General features: G+C 44.3%; 1 protein-coding gene across 1 annotated transcript in view; it reads left to right on the top strand.

The window, feature by feature from the left end:
• Nucleotides 1-23014, top strand: part of LOC125945763 (sodium-dependent multivitamin transporter-like) — a 29947-nt gene extending 6933 nt beyond the window's left edge. The window contains exons 4-5 of the mRNA XM_049668049.1: nucleotides 4530-4597; nucleotides 22853-23014. Of these exons, the coding sequence (XP_049524006.1) occupies nucleotides 4530-4597; nucleotides 22853-23014 (230 nt within the window). The remainder of the gene's footprint in view (nucleotides 1-4529; nucleotides 4598-22852) is intronic.
• The last annotated feature ends 3325 nt before the right edge of the window (nucleotides 23015-26339 follow it).

Here is a 26339-nt window from a genome sequence, read left to right as displayed (position 1 = left end):
GTAACTTTAACCACGGCCTTTATTATTATTTACTTCACAACAATGTTCACTACTGCTTTATGATCAGTGTGATATACACTCAAGTTTTCAGTTTTCACTGTAGTTATATTCATTGCCAAGGTTAAATCAATGCACGTTCCGCGAGTGCACGTTCTGCCGTCTTTACTTTCCGTGGTCTACCCATAGTGGGGTAGTCTAGAAAATGAACCGAGGCAGTTACTAGGCTGGAAGGGTTTCGAATGACGTCAACCCTCTTTCAAGCAGCTGCATAAGATTTGCAACAGCTGCAATCTAATCTTACGGACCGCGCCGAGCCTGTTTCCGTTGTTTGCCCGCAGCCCTTATCATCCATCATGTTGGCTCATCACTTTGAAGCTTGTTTTTGTGGTTTTTCTTGCGAAAACGAGTGCTTATTTGTACGCTGAATGCCTGAATTCGAGTAAGCTATACTGCTATACCTGCAATTGTTAGCGGTTCGTCGGGATCGTTTTTTGATTACGACGACGGACACGACAGAACCCTTGGCTGGTAGAGGTACAAAGCTTCGCTTTAAAATCGCGAGTGAAGAAGCATTATTGGGGGCCCGTGTTATATGGGGCGTCGGTTTCTTGAGAACATAGCTTCTATATTACAGCGTAAGCTGTTATGGGCTCATTCCAATAGCCGTTTCTGGTCGCGATGATGCCGCCGCCACCCCGTTACCGCTATCGTCGGAAATGCGAAAAAAAGTACCCGCTCTCCGCCGGTATCGAACCCAAGCCTGCTGCGTGGGAGTTGGATACTTAATCACTGAGCAACGCAAGTTGTTTTCTTTGTTACCTTCTTCGCCAACTATACATACGCCCGTACAAATACAAAGCAGGTCACTTGGCGCTACACAATATTATTACATAATTTGACTAGACTGTACTAATTTTAAAGGCCTTCAAAGACGCCACCACAGACACCCAAACGTCAAGCTCCTGAAACCACTCTGGTGGTTCAATCATGTGCTTTAGGGCATCCCGGGTGTACGTGAGACCTTCAATTAGGTGTTGCCTTGCCGACCTTGCATCTACGCGGGAATTCCTGACATCCATGCGCGTTTTCCACACACTGTTCATACACAAAAGCAATATCATGTCAGCGGGCACTGCCTCTGCGTCTGCGCGTGGCAAGAAACGAATAACGAAAGGGCTTATCTGCAGTCCTTTTTTCCGAGTTCATTTGAGAACGTCCCACAAGAAAACGGAGTCATGGCAATCCAGGAAGATGTACTCGATAGTTTCCGATTTGTTACATATGATGCAGTTAACAGACCACGGAACAAATAAGCATTTACTTTCTAGCCATGGCTTCAAAGGGAGAGTGCCAGAATGCAATTGAAAAAGGGATGTTTTCGCTGAAGGTCTAACAGGCATATTTTTCATGCGTTTCAACACATTCCGCTCAGGTCCTAAGTTGTATATCGTGCGATATACAGGAAGCAGTAAGAAAACATCTAGATAGAGTTTCTTTCGCGTCACAGAAGACAAAGATTCATTGTAAAAATGTGCTTTCAGTAATGAAAATGACACAACAACTTCCTTCAGAAAACCAATTGGCGTTTGTGTGCGTTCATTTCTTGATGAGACAACCCACTCAGGCAAGGAAGAACTTAACCTCACTTGAATAACAGTACGCATAAATATATCACTTTGATCCCGTAAGAAATACAACCTACTTACCATCTGTTTCAAAAACAAATGTGTTAGCCCCAGTCCCCCATTTTTCAACGAGTGAAACAAGTTACATCGGCTAGTTCTTTCCCAAGTAGATCCTCATATATAGATACTGCAAACACTCTATGAAATTTCTGCACCGAAACTCTTGCCATGAACAATACTTGTAGTACATAATACACTTTTGCAACTACAAACAAATTGCACACATTTGCTCTTGAAAACATCGAGAAATTATGCCCACCACATTTTTATGTCTGGCCTTTATCTCTTTTTAATTCTTCGCTCCAATACTCTGCACTGTCACGATAATGTTGCAATGGCACCCCAAGGTATTTTGCGGGGATAACGCTCCAATTTATGTTGCAAAAATAGCCGTGTGTCTGTGGCCAACTGCCATGCCATAAGCCTAGGCACTTAGTCCAGCTGACAGCACTTCCAGTTGCGGCACAAAAAGAAACAACTTTTTCATAGTTTTCTCCCCACTCTCTGTATCTCTGCAAAAAATTGCCACATCATCCGCATAAGCCAGAACTCTAGTCTCAATTCCTGGGAGATCAATATTTTCGAATATACATACTGCAAGGGCCATACTGGAATGTTGTGACGAAAAGGAGGGCCGAGTGTCCATGATACAAATTGATCTTGAAAAGGCTTTTGATAGAGTCATCCATGATATCATTTTCTTGCTTTTAGAACATGTTAAAGCCGGTTCAGTGATAACAGATGGAGTGAGAATGATGTACAAAGAGTGCACTGCAAAATTAATAATTAATAGAAAATTAAGCGCCAGTATAAAAATGGAGAGCCGATTTGTTTGAAAATAATTAGAAGCCAATCTATTCGTGGATTTATCTATTGAGCCACGCAAGTGCTTGCTATCAGGCAGAAGAAAAATTCCCTTTAGACGCGCCCTATAGGCAGGCGCGCAGGCGCAGATGACCCGAGCCTCCGCCAGTATGGTGGCGCCATCTAGTTAACGTGCCTGCAACCACCGTGTGCGGCGAGATGCGATTCAGACGAGGCGCGCAACCAACGCTATCCCGATGTTAGATGTGTGCCACATATTCTGGGAACCTCTTCGGTACACTTTAAGGCGTCTCCTCGCAAGGTACGAACCACTGCTGAAGAAGCGAATCGTAGAGCTACGTGCGCGGCTACAACCAGGCATCATCGGGCTCAGCAGACTGCTGTGCAGAGAGCATTAGAAGCCGCAGCTCGCCGTCGAAGCCGAGCGGACAGTTCAGATCGTTCTGGTCAAAATCGAGGCGAAGACACTTTGCCGCGAAGACCTTGTTGTGTGTGGTGCCGAAATTGGAGCTACACCTGCGCCGCTCAACCAGCTTACGCTGTGACTCTACTGCGTGTGCTGCGCAGGCCTGTGACTTTTTTCCCTTTTTTTCGAACGCGAGATAGACCAGAAAACAAATTCTGGAAGAGCGGAGAATGAAGGCTGCCCAACGGGTGGGTAGTGGTCAAATCAAGAACGTTTATTCCCTAATGTTGGTGGCCTTTTTAGTGCATCCAAACGGCCACATGATTGATCAGGATAAGTGGCAACGCGGCATGCCTAAACCGCGTGTCATATAGAAGTGACCGTGTTCGATTACACTGCAACAACTTCCTTCGCATGAAATTGCTGAAAAAAGCGGCTCTCCAGAGCGTATTGTGTTTGCAAAAAGTAGAAGAAAGAGAGCATAACTGCACGCGAACGGAGAAAGGAAAACCCATTATATTGGCGCTTACATGCAGTCATACTTTTTATAGACCAAGTTGTACACACATATCTGGGGCCACGTGAAACAAACAACAAAAAGCAAAAACGCCCAACAGCGATTGTGCACTCGCAGTAACGCTTTGTTTAGCGACGCTCACTAATGTACAAATAGTTTTTCTTTATTATTCCATATTATGTCTTTGGCAGCCAGCGCTGCACATATGACACATGCATGCTCCTCGGTTCTTTTAAATTTAACATTCGTTGGTGATACAGCGAGTACCTTTGTGTTTATGCCTTTAAATCGTATTACCATGGGTATAGCCGTCAAACAACCACAACGGTGCAGGTGGATCGCGTTCAATGTTCTGTTTTCTTGTACTTTCAATTTTACACTAGTGCACCTGTCTGACGGGGTTATGTATATGCAGGCGCACGACTACGGCATCCTGTCTACTATGCCTGTCGTTCATGGCTTGAACTGGCAACTTGCGTGAAATTAATACGGAATCTCAGCGGGGATAGCGTTCTGCCTTAAGCACGCAGTCGTAGATTCAACTCCCGGCGGCGCCGACCTAGGCCTAAAAGCAACAAAGCTCGCGTGCTTAGTTTAGGTGCACGATAAAAAACGCCATGTGGTCGAAATTATTCCATTGCGCCCCACTACGGCGTTCAACATTATGAACTAAGGCGACCTCAATTATCATAATTGCATATTACTCTACTAAGACGCAAATGGTGCACGTGGCTGGCCTTGTAAAGAGTGCTGCACTAATAAACGCAAGAGACTCGCCCAGCGCAGTTCGTCTACGCAAAATGTGGTGTTAGGCTCCAGTTGAAGAGAGTGGAAAATCAAAAAACTCTCTGGCAGCAATGTGTGTGTGCGAAGAGAGATTATGTACTTTCGCAAATCCAGATTATTTCAGCGTCAACAATAACTGGAATCGGTAAAAATGTGTCTCGCAATACTGTTCAGCCTGCAGTCTAAGAGTGCGGGTGCTGAAAACACAACCATGAATTGTCTGCATGCTAGTCTGCGTTCTTCAAGAACACAGCACACCACCATTTATATTTTGTTCAGTAACAATTTTTGCCAAAACGACCTTTTGCAGTGTTCAACGCTCCCTTGTTATGGTGCAACATTGCCATTGGACTTTCCGGAACAATTTACACAGCATTGGTATGAAAATTGCATTGTACTTATTATCTGTTTGGATGGTCACGCTTGGATGAGTTCATGTGCATTACTCCAATAATGATTTCGAATTTTTTTAATTAGCCAAAAGCATCTTATTGCGATGAATGATGTCAATAGTGTTCAGTTTAGGCATGCAATAATACTTTGCGGTATTCTACATAGCGTTATCTGAATTTGTCCCGAAATGTTTCTACTTCGACAATTCTTACTTCCACAAATTTGGTTAACTGCACCTTTTTTTTCATCACTGTGTCGTCTACTGTTAAAGCAGAATTGCATAATAATTATACAGTACCGCAGTTTACTAAAGCACTGTGTCTTTTCGCATCATCTGAATGTCTATCACTGCACATATTGTGGACATACATCAATATGAATATACTCTTTCTATAGTGTTAATAACCACCAGGCTCTGCCACCTCCTTTATTTACTTTATTTGATGGTGTCACTTCTAATGGAGTCTGCTGCGTGTGTCGCGTTTTCAACGCGGTCTTTTATTCTATTTTCGAACATGGTCCTGGAATCTACTATGGCTGACCTCCATGCCTTTTTCTGTTCTAATTTGATATTGTCTGGCAACTCTACCTAGTTACCTGTTACCTGAGAACCCTGTCAAAAGCGAAGCGCCACCGTAGTTCACTGGGCATTGCAGTGCTGAGCTTGAGGCTTGATCGCGGCTGCGGCAGCCGCACTTAGATGGGAACGGGGTGGGGAACAGCTCGTCCACTTCGATATACATGCACGCTAAACAACTCCGGGTGGTATACGGCGTGGCTCGTGATAAGATGTGGGACTGTGACACGTAAAAACCAGGAATTTACTTCAATTCATCGGGTCGCCAATACAGAAGATGTAAAGTAAAAGAACATATATATATATATATATATATATATATATATATATATATATATCAATTGAAGCCAACAAACAGACACCAAGGACTCCGGCAACATTGATGCCTTCAGGTAGGGTGCGACTGTTTTCCCAACAAATCCGTCTAGGGGCGGGGCCTCGCCTCGATGACGTGGCCTCGCCTCGATGACGTATCACCATTTTCTTTTTTTTTTCTCTGTTTGGCGGCGCGGTCGGTGTGCGGCGCCTCAGTTCGTATCAGCTCATTCCACGTGAGGGAGAATTGGCGCGCGTATCATATTCGCGGCGTGCGTTGTTTTGTTTCGCTTGTGAAACCGCGGAATACAACAACGAGCGAGCCTCCTCACCGACAGAAGGTGATCGAAAAGTACCTACAAGAGCTACATCATCATGAAGACGGCTACTCCCATGGCTACCTGAAGTCAGACGATGAGCTTAAGCTTTTTGAGAGGTCCTTGGCTGCCGTCAACGAGAGGTATGCTGTGGGGACATCTAGAGATCTGAACAAGCCGTCTAAATGTAAGGATGTATCGACTGCTTCTTCATGTTTCACTCTGCGCGTAGATTTATCATTGAAAACTCAGTAGTAATTTTAACCGGGGACCCAACCCGGCAGAATGACTTGTTTTCAGTTGCGGTTAGTGCGCAACACCAAACAATTTATTTATCTTCATTAGCCTTTTTGAAGATCGGGTTATCATTGTTCTGGTTACCGGTTCAGAGTTCCTTTGGCGCCAATTTATTTCGGTTTGAGTGGAGTATTGTTCTGGTTACCGCGTCATGACCCGATCCTAAGAAATTTTGATAAACGTAAAAATAACTGAACTGCTATTTTTTGGTTTCAGTCATGATTAGAACCGTGCATGCAAACGAATTGCAACATTAAAAATGAGAAAGTCTGCCCCTGTGCTCTTCACATATTTGCGTTGAATTCAAGACAGAGCTGTGCTTGGGCATTTGTTTCGTATGCATCTGCGCTTCTTTTTTTAACATTGAAAAAGCAATCATGCGCAACACGAGACACTATTTGAAATGAGGCCGTACTCCATGCCGTGACACGGCCGTGTGTGCCATCCGTGGTCCTGCTAGAAGTGTGAATTGGACGTCTAGAGCAAGGCTTAGGCCTAATGATGAACTCTGTCAGCGTCAGCGTCGAGCTTTTTGCCGTATTATGTTAAAATTCCAAGGCCCAACCAAACTGTAGCATGTTGGTACTGCTTTCAAGTTGTTACTTTTTAAAACCACACAAAAAGTATGGGTTATTAATGATAATATTTATTATTATTCTGGCTCAGGAGACCCTGAATTTCTTGCCAGAAGCTTGCGGATCTTGAAGTTTCTTTGCTGCCCATTAAACAAAAACTAAATCTAGATTCGATATTGCCTTCTGCCATGCATAAAACTAGGTGCCATCATTAAATCATCTTTATGGTTTATTTTCAGCTATTGTCGTCTTCTCGATGATCCACTCCGAGTGCAGAATTTCTCTGGACAATGTACCGTTTGGAGTTGTCAAAGAAACCGTCAAAGTCTGCATATTTCGAACGGAATACTACAAGAAGACTCCAGAGAAAAAAAACTGCTATTTTAGATGGTGATGCACTTGCAAACATTTCAGTCTCATGCAGATATCCAGCAGCGTTCAAGCTCAAAGATTCTGTGCAAGCAGTGTAAAGAGGATACTGTGCGACAGCGGTTTTTAGCTTATTTTCCCTTATGCGATGCCCCTCTCAGGGCCGTTAGGTTCCTAGTGAATGAATAGATTTAGGAAAAGCCGATTATGGCTGTGTACCAGGCACATAGCCGGTGGTTAGAGTGCCCCCCCCTACCCCAAGAAATCTTCAGTTTTGCTGGGAAGTCCTCTGCCCCCTTCCACCTGTGGCGTTTTCCCATGGTGCCCCCTCCCCCCCCCCCTCCAATTCAGTAGTTTAGACCCAAACAAAATCCTGGCTACATGCCGATGTGGACTATGGAAGCACGTCACTGTTGTTTTTGGTACTTACCAAAGCCGCATAATGTTACAGTTGACCTGTGTGTCTTTTCACATGTATGTAAAAACACGAGAAATAAATATTCTTCATTTCATTTACAGGATTCAAGCACCACTGACTGGCCAAAGGAGGTATACGAGAAAAATGAATGAACCTCCAAGGCACAAAAAAGAGGGTTCACGAGACCCTTTTCGTGGCACGGCTATGTAGTATGCACCATACTAACGACTGATGCACCTTACATCAGGTCGCATGTTTTGGTTACACGATGGGCAAAAACTGGGCAGCTCAACATTGGCTGTTTCTAGTTCCACGATACTAAAGTTACATGTTGAAAATACTAGCTGATAAATGCTAAGTTTAGACGATCGCCTATTTTATTGTGCGTTCATGTTCCTTATGCAACCTCTTTTTATATACCCATTCCCATAAGATGCCACTGAAAAAAACTTTTAAGTCTGGATAACTAAACAGCTCCCTCAAGTCAGTAGTATGAGTATGTATACCTAAAGCATTTCACTGAAAGGGTAATTCTCATAATTGCCCTCGAAAATGTCCAGTTTACCCAGCCTCTAATACCAGTCACAGCTGTTCAAGTAGTCTTGGCGAAATTGCTCTACTGTGTAGCTCAACCTTAACAACAATTGCTGAACCATACCTCACATTTTCAAAGTAAACTCTTGATGCAAATTAGGCATTCTCTCAAATGTGGTTTATTTACAGTCGATGCATATTACAAGCATGCTACTGAATATTTCTTGAAGTAACCACCAGACAAAAATGTAATAACATGTTTTCATATACAATAGCTGCTATATTAAAATGTTAAAAGGAAAGTAGAAAAGCAAGCACTTTCATGGACGTGCAGAAGGGATGCAACTTTACAAACAGTTTTATACACATAAATTGAAAGCACCAGCCTAAAAACGTATTTTTAGAGAATCTATAAACTGAAAGTGTCACCGACACGAAACATTAAGGCAGTATTTCTACACATACACAGCCGTTGCCAATGTCGCAATTACATGACTATAATGGAGTCTAGTATAAAATATAGCATAATAATCTTAAAAGCTCTAAGCATTCTAAAAAATATTTGCACATATTTACAGATGTCCAAACACTCTGTTTAAGCCAAAGTTATGCATGGTAAAAATTGAGTTTTGTAAAGTTTGCAATTTCTTTAAAAAATGAGGAAAGAACACCGAGTGCCAATTTCCCTTGATCCTTTCCCAGCAGTCCGAGCCAATGCTCCTGTGAAAAGTCAACGAAGCAATGGCAGAGAGACAGCACACTATAGGCGCCTTCTCTTTGAAAGAGGCTTCAGAGACCAGCATCCCTTTATCGGTAAGCCCCGAATGTGAAGGCCAGAACATTGTGGCACAGATTCAGCCAACTTACGGGAGGCGACTTGCAATAAGCCGCTAGCCTCCAACAGTGTTTCAACGTCATGCCAGCAGTGAAGGAGGCAACTGAACTTTTCAAGTTCCTCGGTTATACGTTTGCGCAACTCCGACACTGAGGGGGCTGCTGTCCCAGGAACCATAGCAACCACAGGCTGTAAAGGCATTTGACAAAAGCTTGGCGCATTGACAAAGGTAATGTCCGGCTCTGATACTGCTGTATCAAGAGCCTGTGAAGACACTTCAGAAGGGCAGGGCTCATTGACAAGGGGAATATCAGAACCTGTTTCTGATTCTAGACAGCTTCCAAATTTAACTTGCGGTTTATTGAGGTAACTCTGCGGAAGAGAGCAAAAGCCCCACCTGTCGCTGCACTTAAAAACAACACTAAAGTGTTTGCAAGGGTACTTGTGCTTTCTAAAGTCAGGTCAGGTACAAGATGGCTTGGTGAAGTCGACTGTGTCCACATCATCATCATCACTTCTTTCAGAATGAACAGAGAACATGCCTTCAATGTGCAGCTCTTTCATGTCTGTGTGGTTGTATTCTTCTGCGTTAACGAGCCGTCTCAGCATATGTTTAACAAACCCGTGAGGCCCGTTGTGCAGGTGTGCAGGAATATTTTCACTGTACTGTCTGTACACTGATTACTGCCTCCTTGCTTGCTCGTGGAATTTCACTTCTTTGTCGGGAAGGTAGCCATGGACGACAGCTGTGATTAGGGATGTTAACGACCGTTTCCCACTGGCACTTTTCACATACTGTGCCTTCAACACCCTGTTTTGGGCCTCAATGCCGTTATTTGTGGTCAAGACAACATCAAACTCCAGCCTCCCCAGCTCCCCAGCTCCTTTACAGAGAGTCACACTGCTTCAAAGTAACTGCGGAATTTTTCATTTTTTCCAATACTCTCAGGCAACAAGGACTTCAAATGCATTGTCAAACTCATCCTGTTTCATGAGACTCAGGGCCTCATCCGGATCGGATATGTTGTTTTCCTTTCTGCGCAGCCACCTTTGCCATGCCTGCAGTCTATGGAAGCCCCAGATGGAGATTTGACTCTCTGGAAACACTTGCTTGATGGCACTTATTTCTGCCTTACTGTAATCTACCATTCAGTACTGTGGGGACCAGTTATCACACCACTGCTTGAGAACGTCTAGAGCCTCAGCGATACAGTGGGCCGTCTCAAGCTGTACGATAAACACACCAGCTGGTGTGTATCCCAACGGTGTTTTCACAACAAGAAAAAAAAAGTGGTAAGCCATAGTCACTAGTATTGTGTGTTGCGTCCAGGCAAACCACTGAGCATCCATACTTTTTAGTCATTTCTTTCATGAATTTTGTCTGGAAGCAGAACAGCAACGTGTCTTCACACTCGCAGGCAATGCTCTCTTCCACGTTGTTCGAGTCGCTGCTACCCACGCAGCTGCGTGCTGCATACGGCCCATAGGCAATGGAGGATTCGGGTCGCTCCCCCCTGATCTTTTCAATAACGATGCTAGCCTTCTCTTGATCAACTGTGCTGAAGCGGTCTTTCTTAAGAACAGCTTGGATCTGGTTGCTGATATCACGATGTGTTGGGAAAAAGGCCCTGCAGCTGCTATCAGGCTTTTTCTTGTTTGCAAAAAAGTTCGTCGTGCACGTAATAGGGCAGGCACTTTTCACATCTGATACAGATGTAATTCCTTCCCTTGCCAACATTTGAATTCGCTCAGCAATGTTCCTGTCCATGTTTTGGCTAAAAGCTTCCATGTCCTCGAAACCATGGTTACGATGGGAACCGCAGTCGGCAATTCTAATATATACTCGCGTCTCTTTGGCCACAGTCTGCTGCTCTGTGTCAAGTGCTTCTTGCAGCTGCTTGACCTCTGCTTTCAGCCGACCCTCTTTTATATGGCCGCATGGCTGGGGAAGGTCCACCTAGAAAGTAGGCATTGTCTTGTATATTGAGCATACTTTATGGTTTTAAACAGCGCGACAAGATGAGGAAAAAGTGAAGACGAGACAGAACACAGCGCTGAACTAACAACTTAAAATTGAATTCCACTTGTCCATTATACAGGGTGTTTCAGCGAACACTTTCAAAATTTATTTATGTTTGCCTGTAGCAGATAGCCCAATTCTAGTTAATGAGCTGGTCTACTCGAAGAGGCGGACATTACTTGCCCAAAAATGGAAATGCATAATCGACTAATCCACAAAAATTCACTAATTAAGTATTTAAGTGATTACCTGATGGCCCATATTGCAATTGACAAATTGTAGCCGTGGAGTTCGCAAGCGCATCCACTTGGAATTAATTCTCGGGATGACACCAGTTTCGAGATATTAATTCCCGAACTTTGCAGAGAAATGCATTGGCGTTCCAGTTAATTTTGTGCTTAAATGCATGAGTTGACGTTTTCTTAAAAAACTAACTAGAACGCCAATGCATTTCTCCGCAAAGTATGGGAATTACTATCTCGAAACTGGTGTCATCCCGAGAATTCGTTCCAAGTGGATCCGCCTTGCGAACTCCACGGCTACAACTTGTAAATTGCAATATGGACCATCAGCTAATTCGTTAAAAACTTAATTAGTGCATGTTGTTAATTATTTGATTATGTATTTCAATTTCTTGTGCAAGTAATGTCCGCCTCTTCGAGTAGACCAGCTCATGAACTAAAATTGTGCTATCAGTCACGGGCAACATTTAAGAATTTTTTAAACTGTTCGCTGAAACACCCTGTGTATACACGTGGGAAATACCAAAATAAACAGATTGCGAAACATAAAAAGAGTACAGCACATACAGTCTCGGCTTGGATGCCGAGACTGTATGTGTTGTACTCTTTTATTGCGATAGCAATTATATGGACACTTCAACCGGATTTCTGCCGTCGGCGTCGCCGTCGCCGTGATGTTCCGTATAGATAAAATCTTCGCCGCGCGCCATATGCCCGAGCGGAAGCGTGCGGGGACGCGCGCTATCACGGAGAGCGAACGCACTCAATCTCCCACGCGCAAGCAAGGAAGCGGGAAGCCAGCGGCAGAGGGAGCGGTGGGGGGGGGCACTTCTACTCTGCCAACAACCGCGCTCGTCGCTCGCCCGCGCCGTCTCTTATCTCTCCCACGCGCAAGCAAGGAAGCGGGAAGCCAGCGCCGGAGGGAGCGTGGGGGGGGGGGGGGGGGCGCACTTCTACTTTGCCAACAACCGCGCTCGTCGCTCGCCCGCACCGTCTCTTATCTCCACATGGCTGTCACCTTCATGCACTGTATATTCGCCGCTCAGTTTCTGTTGAAGCGATAGAGCGCACGTACAGCGGTGAGCACTGTTAGGGTGAACACGCGAGCGCGTGGCCGACGGCACTATCAGCGCCGCGTAACAGCCATCGTTGGAAACATTGCACATGCGCAGCATGTGCTTTGCGAAACACTCTTTCCACCGCGCGCATCACGTCATCGATACGCTTGTTCGTCGTCTGCTAGCCGCATTTTTTGTTCGCTGAGCTGATACCTTCTGCATTTCAAGGTCCATCTGGATTGAAGATTGGCGCGTGAAGGAAAAAAGTGAGTGTAAGAGGGATAATTATTAAACTTTTTATTCAAGAAAATTGCACTTTTGCAATTCAAGTTAAACAAGACCATGAGAACAAATATAAAAACATGAGCAAATCTAATAGCGAGCCATGTGACCACTTACAGCAACGACTGCAGCTATTCTGGACGGTAACGAGTCGTAAAGTGATCGAACATATTCCCGATCGGCTTTCAGCCTTTCCCACTCGTTGCTGACTTGCGCCCACAACTGGTCCGAAGTCGCGGAATAAAGGGGCTTCCTTGCCAAAGAAGCTTTCAGACGGCCCCACACGTTTTCTATCACATTCAGGTCCGCTCCTTTCGGAGGCCATTCCAGTAGCTGCATGTGCTGCTCCGCCTGGAACTCCTTGACAGCCCGCGCCGTGTGTATCGGTGACCGGTCCTGTTGGAACAGGTAATCACCGTCTGGGAATAAACTGCTCGCATATGGCAACAGCACATTGTTCAAAATGTTGCAGTATTGTTCCGACGATAAGTGCCCACGTATACGTTGCAGGGGCCCTAAACCATATCTTGAAACAGCACCCCACACGTTCACACTCGATCTCCCACTGGCAGAAACACCTTGCACGTTGTCCGGGTCGTTCCTGCGTGGCATTGTGACGTTAACTAAAACAATTGCTTTTCAAAGCAGGAAGTTTGCCTCACCGTGTGCCTGGTAGTCTCCAAACACGCAATCTTTGGTCTTGTCGCGTCGAAAACGTCGACTCATCCGAAAAGATGACGCGAACCCACTCTTCTGATGTCCATGCTTCGTGCAGCTCAGCGAACTGCCGTCGTGCGTCCTTGTTTGCCGCCGTTAGTAGTGGCTTCTGCGCTGCGACGCGACTGCGAAGGCCCGCAGTACGCAGGCGACGTCGAACAGTGGTGTCCGAAACGTCCAAATCCAAGTCCTCGCGTATTGCTGGGGCTGGCAAGAAAGGGTTACGAACAGCAGCTGCAACTATGAGGGCGTCTTCATCGTCTGTGGTAGCTTTAGGGCGGGGCGCGCGGGGTGCATCCTAAATGCGACCTTCATACTTGTAGGCTTGAATTATCCTGTTTACAGTCTTCAGGGGCCTATTAACTAAAGCGCCAATATACCGCTGGGAATAACCTTTCAGGGAAAGATCGACAATTGAGCGCCGTTCATCATCGGGAACCCTAGCCATAATACGATCTGGCGACAGAATGAACGGCGGCGAAAGATGTTTGGTTGTTTTATATACGGCGTTGCATGCACAACAACTTTGAAGGGAACGAATAGACACGCCCCCATAGATATACAAGTTTTTTTGTCTTGTTCTGTTCAAGCACAGATGTTTAAAGAAATCTTAAAATGCAGGATGCATGGGCTTAGAAAACAAAAATGCGGCTAGCAGACGACGAACAAGTGCATTCATGACGTCATGCGCGCGGTGGAACAATTATTTCGCGGAAGGCGTGATGCGCATGCGCAATGTTTCCAGTGATGACCGTAACGGGGCGCTGACAGTGCCGTCGGCCACGCGCTCGCGTGTTCACCCTAACAGTGCTCACCGCTGTACCTTCGCCCGCTGCAGCGTATGCGCTTGCTGCCAGCGTTCTGACAGCCGTTGTCTGCAGTCATTCAGTGTGATCTATTTATGTTTGTTTGTGCGCGCTCACACCACGCTTGTACATTCAGTTAGTAATAGTCGGGCCACATTTTCCAACGCTCGCTACACATGTAATGCTGCCCGGATCGGCAGTACAGCGCTACAGGTGTGTCCCTTCGCACGCTACCCACGGGAAGCGCTTCTCATCAACACCACCGTTTCACACGCGCCTTCTCGTGGTCATCGAGTCTCTCTTCATGTCGGTCTACTTACGCCGCAGCACACTTGCTTACTTAATCAGTTCATGTTTACTACAATTCATATTGCTACAAACCGCTCACCTTACTTCGTATGACATTGCTGTGTTGCTATCGCATTCATTGCTTCGCCCTTAGGGCGAAACTGTGACATTTTCTTCTTCTGGGGTCTTCTTGTAGTATTCCGTTCCAAATATGCAGACTTTGGCGGTTTCTTTGACAACTCGAAACGGTACATTGTCCAGAGCGATTCTGCACCCGGAGTGGATCATGGAGAAGACTACATTGGCTGAAAATAAACAATAAAGACGATTTAATTACGGCGCCTAGTTTTATACATGGCAGAAGACAATATTGAATCCAGATTTAGTTGTTGTTTAAGGGGCAGCAAAGAAACTTTAAGATCCGTATGCTTCTGACAAGAAATTCTGGCTCTCCTCAGCGAGAATTATTATTATTATTATTATTATTATTATTATTAATTACCCAGACTTTTTCTGTGGGTTTTAAAAAGTAACAACTTAAAAGCAGCACCAACATGCTACAGTTTGGTTGGGCGTTGGAATTTTAATATAATACGGCAAAAATCTCCGCACTGACGCTTCAGTTCATATACAGAGTTCATCATCAGGCCTATGCCTGGCTCTAGACGTCCAATTCACACTTCTAGCAGAACCACGGATGGCACGCACGGCCGTGTCACGACATGGAGTGCAGCCCCACTGCAAATAGTGTCTCGTGTTGCGCACGATTGCTTTTTTCAATGTTAAAAAAGCGCAGATGCATACAAAACAAACGCCCAAGCGCAGCTCTGTCTTGAATTCAAAGCAAATATGTAAAGAGCACAGGGGCAGATTTTCTCATTTTTTAAAGTGGCAATTTGCTTGCATGTGCGGTTCTAATCATGACTGAAACCAAAAAATAGCAGTTCAGTTATTTCTACGTTTATCAAAATTTCTTAGGATCGGGTCCTGACGCGGTAACCAGAACAATATTCCACTCAAACCGAAATAAATCGGCGCCAGGGGAACTCTGAACCGGTAACCAGAACAATGATAACCCGATCTTCAAAAAGGCGAATAAAGATAAATAAATTGTCTAGTGTTGCCCACCAATCGCAATTGAAAACAAGTCGTTCTGCCGGGTTGGGTCCCTGGTTAAAATTACTACTGAGTTTTCAATGATATATCTACGCGCAAAGTGAAACATGAAGAAGCAGTCGATACATCCTTACATTTAGACGGCTTGTTCAGATCCCTAGATGTCCGCACAGCATACCTCTCGTTGACGGCAGCCAAGGACCTCTCAAAAAGCTTAAGCTCATCGTCTGACTTCAGGTAGCCATGGGAGTAGCCGTCTTCATGATGATGTAACTCTTGTAGGTACTTTTCGATCACCTTCTGTCGGTGAGGCGGCTCGCTCATCGTTGTATTCCACGTTTTCACAAGCGAAACAAAACAACGCACGCCGCGAATATCATACGCGCGCCAAGTTCGCCCTCACGTGGAATGAGCTGATCCGAACTGAGGCGCCGCACGACGACCGCGCCGCCAAACAGAGAGGGAAAAAAAAGAAAATGGTGATACCTCATCGAGGCGAGGCTACGGCATCGAGGCGAGGCCCCGCCCCTAGACGGATTTGTTGTGAAAACAGTCGCACCCCTTCAGGTAGCATGTGTGGGTTTATTGACCAGTTACTGTCACCCAAAAAGACCACGTACTCGTGACGCCTGCGGCAGAAAGGCTATTCCACATCCGCAGCCAAGGTTTGTGAGTGGTGGCGCTGGCTAACACTCCCAGAGTTAGTTCTAGTGGTAAGATAAATACCCCAGAAAGTGTCCAATGACAAGAGCATCGCACCCACCTGCGGCCAGTTGTGTTTTATTCTACGTTCATTTCCATCAACCATTTGTTTATTTCAATTAGGAAGTAAAAGTAATTGCCCTTTTGTTATCTTTGGTGGCTTTGTTGGCTTCTTGCGATAAATAATAAAAACCGGGCCCCTCGGTTCTCTTTCGTATCGTTCATGTATATATATATATATATATATATATATATATATATATATATATATATAGACAGCATTACATGGGAATGCCTAAAAATCGAGCCCGTCGGTTTCCCTTCTCTCGACATACACAGGGTGTCCCAGCTATCACGCAGCACGATTTGAAAAAAGAGGAACGGCCTTACGCGAAGTAAACCTAGTGCGTATTGTTTCCTGTACAGTGGAGTAGCCGCCAGTAATTTTTTCGTTACTGAGATTTCATTAGGTAATGGTAATTATTTTATGAACGACCACATTCGGTGCCTGATCGATCCGGACTACGACGATCAAACTCCAATCCTCGTCGCTGGCGACTTCAAAGTGGAGATGTCACGCCCAGATGGCAGTTGACCAGGCAGCACATTACATGGGGCCAACTAGGGTCGATGATGGTTTTCAGCCGGCACCGGCTGGGCCGCGAGGGCCCGCCGTTGCCTCCGTAATTCCAGTGCTGGCAAAGACACTGTAACAGACATCCAGCGCTGGCCCTGCCTCGCCGGTGAATGCCCGTTAATGGCTAAGCCGGGCGACTCAACTGGCTATCCCAGAACTGCTTTGCCATTAGAGTGCCGTAATTGTCTGTACATTTCTAAACATTGCTTAACAACGTCCGTTCAAAGCTATAGGCATAGCCACATTGTTTAGCAGTTCTGATAGACCCTTAAATATCGACCCGTCAAAGAGAGCGGCATTTCAATATTACTTTTCACGCAGCATTCGCTGGCCAATCCTGATTATATATGTTATACAGCACGCAATATTTATTTGAATTTTTAACCGATCACGCCAACTGCAACGAGATCACTCTGGTAACTTTTTTGTTTCTTACTAAATTGTTATGTATGTTCTGCATATCTTTTTTTTTTGTTTTGTTTTATTACAAACGCTGTTAACTTTCGCGTAATTGTATTTATTGTGTTGAATCATTCTGTCGGAGATTCTTTACACGTGGCACAAGGGCACTCCATGATAAGGCAGCAATGCGCGTTGGCCGTGTGCATCCTCGATAGGCGCAATAACAACTTGATCATCGTCATCATCATCAGCCTATATGTTATGTCCACTGCAGGACGAAGGCCTCTCCCTGCGATCTCCAATTACCCCTGTCTGTCGGAGTCATGAGGGAGGTAACATAACAACTTCAAGGGGGTATATAATTAAAAAGCATGTGCGCTTACATGTGCGTCGTTTAAATAGTGTTGCGGGTAGTGAATTTCAAAATACTGCATAACTTTATGGTGCAATCATCTGTACCACTTTCCAGTAATGGCGTTGCTAGCTGAACTTCTGTAGCGGCTGTAAATTTATTGATAGTACAATGCAAGTCATTTTGGATGACTGCTTAAATTTCTGCATAAAGAGCATATCGAACCGTGTACTCAATACAAGTCATTTTGGAGGACTGCTCCCTATATTATTTTTCTGCATAAAGAGCATGTCGAACCGTACAGCTATAGCGTCTCCTGCGGCCAGCTACATTATAATCTTAGGTGCCTTTCCCGGAAAGCTCTGTTGTGCGTGTTTTTTTTAATGCTAGATGGTTTTTGAAGACCAACTGGCACAGTAGGAGTAAACTCCTCCCCGCAGAAAGAACCGGGAAACAAAAAGACGTGGCGCCATGTTGAAGAACAGGTTTCTGCGGGGCTATTGGTGCATACTTCTAAAACAAAAAACAGCAAATAGAAAGGACAAAAATGTGAGACAATCCCAACGCTAACTTAATTACAATGAAATGCTTATTTTCACGACGCCAAATATATCTATACTGAAGAGAAAGGGGAAGGCGGTGAACAGAGAACGCCACTACAGATAGACGGGGGTGGGAGGGGGAGATGGAAGAGAAAAGGTTTGGTCAGACGACCAAGACGACTACAGAAGGCGCTCTCCGTTGGAAGAGACCAGAAAATAAAGAAAAATGAAAAAGAACAGGAATGTTCGTGGCCCGCAGCGCCATTCCGAACTTGACGGATGGCTGAAAGAGTTGAAGTTACCGACCTAGGACTGAGAACGAAGAGCGAGGCTAAGATTAAGGAGAATACAGGAAAATAGAACTAGAAAAAAAGAAAATGAACGCTACTGGATAAAAATGTAAGCTACTGAATAAAATTATTTCTGATTAAAAAGTGAAACAAGCATAAAGAAAAAAACTACTAAAATATATATACATTTTTCTAGTAGGTGAAGTCTTTTTGTGAGAGCAACACAGATTTGAATAAATTGTTCGGTGACGTTTGCATCTTATATCAGCTAATCAATAAACATAGCGTTGTATAAATCCATGGTGGGTCAATCTTTGAGTACACCAGTTCTGTCTAGAATCCAGCAACTGCTTATCGCAAGCTCTCGAAAGTGTCCAAAACATTGCCGTCCATGTTTTGTTACATACATTGACTCACGTGTAGCCAGTGCGTCTTCTATAAGATCATCGCTTGGTTTATCTTGTCGCTCTATATGACCTCGCTTGAATTTATTTATTAGGATTTATTGTAATACTCCCGTTGCTTAAAGGACATATTTTGTACCTCCCACCTACGTTTCTTCTCGCAGCGGCCACATTTAAAACTTTCTTGCCTATGAAAAAAAAACTACCCGCTTTTTTATGTAAAGCCTTCGGGCTTTGACACTATACTAACATAATTAAGTTAATTAATATGGCGAACTTGAACGAGATCCTTGTACTCGCTTTTCGGGCTTCACTTATATGTTATGCGCCGCGTAAGGTATTGTCGCGAGGTTTCTTAGATACGGCTGCCGCTTCGTTGTGTCTATTCGTTTTTTTTTTCGAAGGGGGAGGTTGTATTATTTAATTAGAAGAAATGCATGGGGGCATGTTAGCAAGTGATACTGTGCACCGGACTATCGCTTTGCGCACACGTTGTCTTGCTCTACCGTTCTCCTGGGATAAGCAGCGCAAAAAAAAAAGAACAATGAAAGCATTCATTGATCACTTTGAGTTGTTCTACAGGTCAATTTGTCGTGTTTTACATTTCAGCTATAATATATAATAAGATCAGCACAAGTACTACTGCTCGTTCAGCCACAGCATCTTCTGAAAAAATAAAAAAATAAATAAAAGAATAAAAAAACGTGCGCGTATCGCTCATCACTACTATCAGGCGAAGTGACGTCTAAACACCAAGAATGCGTTTCACTCTCACCACTTTTTCCCTGCGTCCCTTTGCTTTGCAGTGTCGAAGGTATGCACTGCCTATTATGCGCACAGCCGAGCCTGCGCTGCTACTCAGAACCGGATGGGTGCACAAAGATGCGTGAATGATGCCCTGTGAAATTTCTTGCTCCCTGCGCGGACCTCGCCCGTTGCCAAAAAACGTAGGGACTCTCGGTCTCTCGGAGGACGAGGGACCCGTACACAACCTGCTTCTGTCTGTGAGCTGTCGTTCGCCACATTGCTTGCACCATGTTTTGCTTGCGAAGCATGCATTAACTTGTATTGCAACGTGTTCAGTACCAGCGGCTTGACCTTCGCTACTACTAAGCTTGGTTCCACACTGCTATCGGGTGAAACATGAACAACATGCCAAACGTCGGAAAACTGCATTTACTGCGAAATAAACTCAATTATCGCAAGGTATGTACAATTGTCTTATTTTTATTCTCAAGTATAGTGTCTCAACTATGTGCATTGCCTAATGCGTGTATTTTCTTTTTTTTTTTACAGAGATAATGTACGGCTACTTTTTACTACTACGTAGGTAGACGGTGCTGCACCGCTTCAGCGTCAGCTGATACACAATGTCTGTTTGAAAACACGCAGCACGGCACATTTCGGCTGGTACACTCAAGGAGACCAAAGTTGGATTGTCGTAATTCCTTACTCAGGAAGTACATTCCGCGAGCTGACTTGTGTTCAGAACCTCCTGCAAAACTCTAATCTGTCGTATTGTAGCATGCTTAGGTGTTTATCATGAAATAATGCACCCTTTCTTTGCTACGTCTGTTCTAAAAGCTTACGCATTGCCAAAGACTAAGTACAGCTACCCACAAGAACTTGCGAGAAGTCTTGTGGTGAAGGCATAATTCATCATTATTGGCTAGTTAAACAAAAATCGCATATTTTGATGCAGCGGCATTTTCTACCTAATTTTTTCGTATTTATGCTTCCTTTTTTCAGCTTCAACAACTTGTTTGAATGGAGGAATATCATCTCTGTGGGAGGTTGCCTTCAATATAATGAACGCCATCACGGGCCATGCAGTTCAACTGCCGTATAGCATGCATGGGAAGAAAAGCAAGAGCCTGTTTAACGTGCAGCTATGCAGAGTGGGAACTGGTGATACGCATTTAATTTCTCAGTTTTGTGCCTCTTGCTTATATTATGCACTGCTGGCAGTGTTGGGATAATATAGGTATTTGTACTGTATGCAGATGGTGCCTGAGAGACGCAGAGAGCTACATCAATCAAGCGCAAGACTTCATAACAATGTCTGCCAGGCGCCGTCTTCTTCTTCTGGGGCGCCGTACCTTCTTCTTTCTGGCGCTTTTCTGTGCCAGGCGCAGTCGACTGTGCTAATAGCAGAAGGCGGCGTTACGCCGAAGCGGGTCAACCCGTTCAGCATCTTCCAAGTGCACCTTTTGCGAGCCCAGCCTCAACCCCCCGTAGCGTCATAAGCAAAGCTTTCCTAGGTGGCCCACAGGATTGGGGATACGAGCGACAAACTGTATCAACCTATTTTAAGACCAATAAAGAAATTATGTATGATTATATAGTAGATCATGGCATGTTGCATCGAGCTACCCTGCAATATTAAAATCGTAGGAAATAACGGCATCGCACACATACATCACAATCTGGCAATATGGCCATGTCAGTGTGTAATGCGGGACAATAAATGGACTAAAAGCGGCAGAGCCGGCTATTGACCAATACTGGCGCTGCCAGTAGGCAAGGTGGGACACTAGAATGGCAATGAACGGCAGAGCCGGTTATCTGCTTGTATTGGCGCTGCGACATGATGGCCGAAATAGGCCCTTTAGTGGCATGCCCGTACTGGGCCATTCCTAACGCGGGTAGCGCTGCCGGCTTCGGGCCTATATTTGTGCTGGTGTTCGCCGTGATATTGCCGTGCTGGGGCCAGCCTGGTTGTGCTACATGGGTGGCTGCCCTCGTTTATGCTCGTATGGTTAGGCTACAGTGCTACACCGATACCAAGGTTCCAACTTTCATGAGGCGATCGTCTTTCGACTTTGCCTTCGCCGTGAATCTGTCCAACACCATAAGCAAACCCTTGACCGTCAACGATAGCGACCACAAAGCAATGGTAACTTGCGTCATAAAATAAAGAACACCAATACATTTATGTTCTTGGTATGTATTTAAGTATTTAGATATTTCATCTAACAGCTTCGCTGGTCATCCACCTTCACATAGTGGAATGGCTCATGAATGTTCTGTTTTTGTAGTTTTTAAAGCAAAGCTGTCTCACTGATTCGTCCGTGAGCGCCGAAAACACACTGCAGGAAAGCCAACTTACACAGTAGAACTATCTGCGCATCTGCGAACACAATAGAAGAATGGCTGCGCATCTGCGCACACAATACAACAACGGCGCACGACATACGTATCGTAGAACACCACAGTTTACATTCGCAGTTGTACCGATAGGAACAATGGGAACTGCAGCGCTACGCTACCCAAACGAACTGTATATATCTGCATTTCATTACGCGCCTCACGCAATGCATTCCCGGTCGTGACCATGCGTAGGCCGCGGTTCAGGGCACGGCAGAAGCTGCCATACGGGAACGTAAGCGCGAACGCGATCGTGCCCGTAAGGCCCATCCCGTGTACCAACAATGGCAGAGCCTTTGACCGTCTACCACAATGATCACAAGGCAATACTGTGGAAGTGTAGAGTCGTCCGCGAAAGTGTGAGAGTGTGCGTCTAGTCAATGACTACATGATCTGAAATAAAGGCTACGCAACTTAACGAAATGTGTCTTAATTCAACTTTAACGTTCAAAAATTACAATCCTAAACAAGCAATCAAATCACATATGCATCGCTTCGGGTCACTCAGCATTTGTTGGTTCGTTGCGTGGTCTTTTGTTTCGGACTATGATTCAGTTTCCATGGGAGAAAGCTTTGCGTTCAACCGCCTTTCTTTAAGAAAGGAACTTTCCTTTTTCTATATCTATAGCACTTGTGAAGCTTTTTGCACTGTAAGAATTCAAACTAAAATGCATACTTTTTTTCAGCTTTTTCTGGCGTGCATCTTACGCTTTGATATGACAATTATCTTCTACCCTGTCTCTGTAACATATGAGGATATTTGCTGCCCAATCTGACTGAAGTGAAATAAATTCACGCCATAGTGGGGGACTGGATCCGAATTAATTTTGAACACCAGAAGTTCTTTAACGTGGCTAATTTTATGTATGTGTATTGTAATGATAGGTATGGGAAACGTAGGAAATATAAAATAAAAACGTAGTCTTTATTGTTAGATGAAATTTAAACTATGTTTCTTGTCTTAGCTTCTGCCTGCTAACGTGTGATGGAATTTTTAGGGAGGCCTTCGTGGAGTGGTGTGGACGGATTGCATGCAGTTTATTATTATCCTGGTCGCCCCTGCCGCACTGTTTGCAAAGATCATGGTGGATTCGCTGTCCGCAAACTCAACGGTTCAGCCACTAAGTGAGATGGACGTCGGGATGTACAATGGAGAGTAAGTAAACAAGTGTAGGTATATTAGCAGCAGCATGAAAATGCTCTTTTTTCAACATATCAATATCTTCAGTATATGTGCGAGCACAAACATAGCAATTAGCGTGCTGTGCTTCTTTACTACAAGTTGACGCGTAATAACAGAACCTTTTGATTTATATTTCGCCTATGTTTGGGCTAGCATTGAACAAGCAAATTTTCATTAATTTTCATGAGCGCAAGAAATGCATTTGTGTATCGTAAAATTATTTACAATGAGTATACATGGCAGCAGCAGGCAGGGCTAAAAATTATACACTTTAACAAAGGACGAGAGAAAGCAGACACAGGAGTAGCACGTACTAAACCGACAAGCCTGAACCAACTAAACCAGGATGACGTTCTTCATTGATCATTGCAAATTCTGAGCTTTTTTGTGTGGAATGATTGACTGTTTCATTGCCTACGTGGAGTGGCATCAAAAAAAAAAGAATACGCGAATATGTGCTCCGGTAACTTTTATTCTCAATCTGTAGCTATTTTTATTTCTCTTGATCGTACAGACTAGGGTGTCCATAATCAGATATTTCACCTCCTGAAAGCACAGATGGTACTACCGCATATCTAGCTCACACGTGGCATAATGTATACGTCCGGGACATCGAAGTGGAGGTTCACTAATATTAGTCACAGTTCTCATTATGTATTTAGGGGTATAAATATTATCTACACCGCAATACGAGCATTCTTTATTTGAGCTGGTATGGATTTCCTAAAATGTTTCCAGAGGCGTCTTACGTGATTCACTCACTTCCTTTGAGTTTGTAAAGTAATTCAGGTTGTGAACAAGTGCCTGCCATCCATAAGATCCTTAAAATTGTTCTTGAAATTTTTTAACTAACGCTACTGCAGTCAAAAAGCGTTTACTTTTCTATGTAACTTTGTTTCTCGGTGCCTGGTTCGCTCTTGCTATTTATTTAGGATCGAACGCTGATTTACACCCAGGTATTTAGGACGAGTAAATATAACTGGCTCCTATGGTATACCAATGCGCTTCGAAACTCTTAACCATGCCCACGCTCAAACCTCAAACGGAGCAGCTATAGTTAATCAAAAGTAGATTTTGTAAAAATGTTTTGTAACTGCTGCGCAAGGCACAGCTTTTAAGGCGAAAACATTCGATGGTTCACGGGTCGAAAAATTCGTTGTTGGACATTATGCCACCCCAATTCATGGTGCCACCTTGCTACCATCAACAAAGGTCGTAGGTTCGAGTGCCCTAATTAACGCTACCTTAATTAAGATAGAGGTATTGCGCTCGAACTCACCGATGATCTCAGTCGCACCCACGACCTTTGGTAAGAGAAAATAATAAGAAGTAACAAAGCCTTCTAGTGGGAATAAGGAGTGATTTATTGACTGTCTCGTGAATGACTGTCTCGTGAACGCCTTCGTCCTCTTTAACGCATGCTACATCGCATGCTACATCACCTGAAGTCACTGGGCGAAACGCGTGTGTAACAATGAATACAGGAAAATGGTGGTGCTGGAAAATAATAGCACATCTCTCTTTCCTAAGCTTACACCTGAAGTAGTATTGCAGTTACAGTACCAAAGGTGGCGGCTACTATGCACGTCGATAACAATTTTTCCCTTCAACAGGAATACTCATGCATTGCAAAAACATGGTCCAAAATTGCCTATAGTCGAACGAATAGTACCAATATCGCACTGCCGCGACTTCCCCTCATGGCGCCATTAACATTATATTTCTTACAGAGCAATACTCTCTGTTATTATCAAACAGGACTTAGAGGCGAAAATGTTTTTCTGAGACAATTATTCTGAACGGTATCACGTCCTGTTGCGTCTTGGGACAGCACTTGTCACGTGTGGTTGCTTTTCCTCGTCGTGCATTTCCACGTTGTTCTCTGTCAGTATAAATCAACAATTAGCCCACGTAGCCACCTTGCTATGTCTCCTTGTGTCGTTGACTGACGCGTGGACGCCCCTTTCTTTCCCAACCTTAACATTAACCACAACACCAAGAGAGGTTGAGGCGGTGTCGGCGCTTTGGACAGGAGCCTATTGTTGCGCCGCGGTGTCCTTTTCTCTTCTTATTCGTAGTGGTGCGCCGGACAAGGACACACACGGCACTGAGGTTGCCTTTCAAATGGTTTATATTGCTTGGCGTGTTCCGTGGCGTGTTGCGCAAGTGTCTTGACTCTGAAGCCGCATTTTCGAGGGGTTTGTCTATGGCCGTAGGATGCTAACTTCAAGAAATGGCACAGTCAAGGACCCAAGAAAACACCTTACAATCCCTCGTAAAACTACACTATTATCAAGGAGTTTTAAAAGTTGCACGCCGCAACAATCCGTCGTTAATTCTTTAGGGAGTTGGGTTGGCCACCAATCGTGGAGATTTAATGGATCCCCTGCTTATTGGGAGACGCTAATATTGTTTTATTTAAATAACCCAGAAACCTAGCTAGTTTTGTCAGATTTTCTTCCTTCGATAATAGAACTTATACGATTGGTGACACAATGAATTCATTTTGTTACCAATGCACGGCGCAGCTTTACTAGTACGATACCGTTAGACCTTTCACATTTTGTTGATTTTTCTATACACATAACTATTTTTCTTACAATACACATGCAATAGCTAAGAACAAAACGTACATCTGTTATCTGTAATGTCATCGACGCTTTCTTTTTATGCGTATTTGCGTTGCAAGATTCGTTGGAGTTAACAGGAGTTTTCTATATCTATGCAGCCTGCTCACAGAAGCCCCAGTCGCAACTTCACATTACTGCCGATATACTCGTCTACTACCTAGTCAAATGGCAACATCGTTCTTTTGACAGTTTCAGATTCGACTTGACCATCGACGAAAACGTATGGTCCTGTACAGTGGGAGCCACAGCATTGGCAACATATCGACTCTGTCTTGACCAAATGGTTGTACAGCGCATGATCGCATGTGCGTCAGTGAAGCAAGCCCAAAGGTATGCAGTTCTTGCGCTGGAATGACGAGGCGTGTTGTTTTTCACTTTTCTCAGCTAAACGTTCCCCTTTAGCTCGTTCTATCTCTGAATTAGAATTGACACAGTAGCATTGCTCTCTTATTGCTCCATACGAACTCAATATTCTCGCTGAAATGAGGGAATCATTCCTTTTTGTTGGAGGACCATTTTTTATCTTCCTTCAGATAAACAAAGGTCGATTTACTATGTTAAGTGTTCTTGCATACAACACATAGTCAAGAGGCTAACACATATGCAAGAGCAACCATTCGAAACAGATTCTCCCGTAGGTCCTTCTTCCCGAAAACGTTATGTAAAATATCG

The sequence above is a fragment of the Dermacentor silvarum genome, chromosome 5 (genome assembly GCF_013339745.2).
Source record: "Dermacentor silvarum isolate Dsil-2018 chromosome 5, BIME_Dsil_1.4, whole genome shotgun sequence".
In the NCBI taxonomy this organism is placed as follows: Eukaryota; Metazoa; Arthropoda; class Arachnida; order Ixodida; family Ixodidae; genus Dermacentor; species Dermacentor silvarum.
The sequence above is the reverse complement of the archived record's forward strand: the minus strand, read 5'-3'. Positions and strand labels throughout refer to the sequence as shown.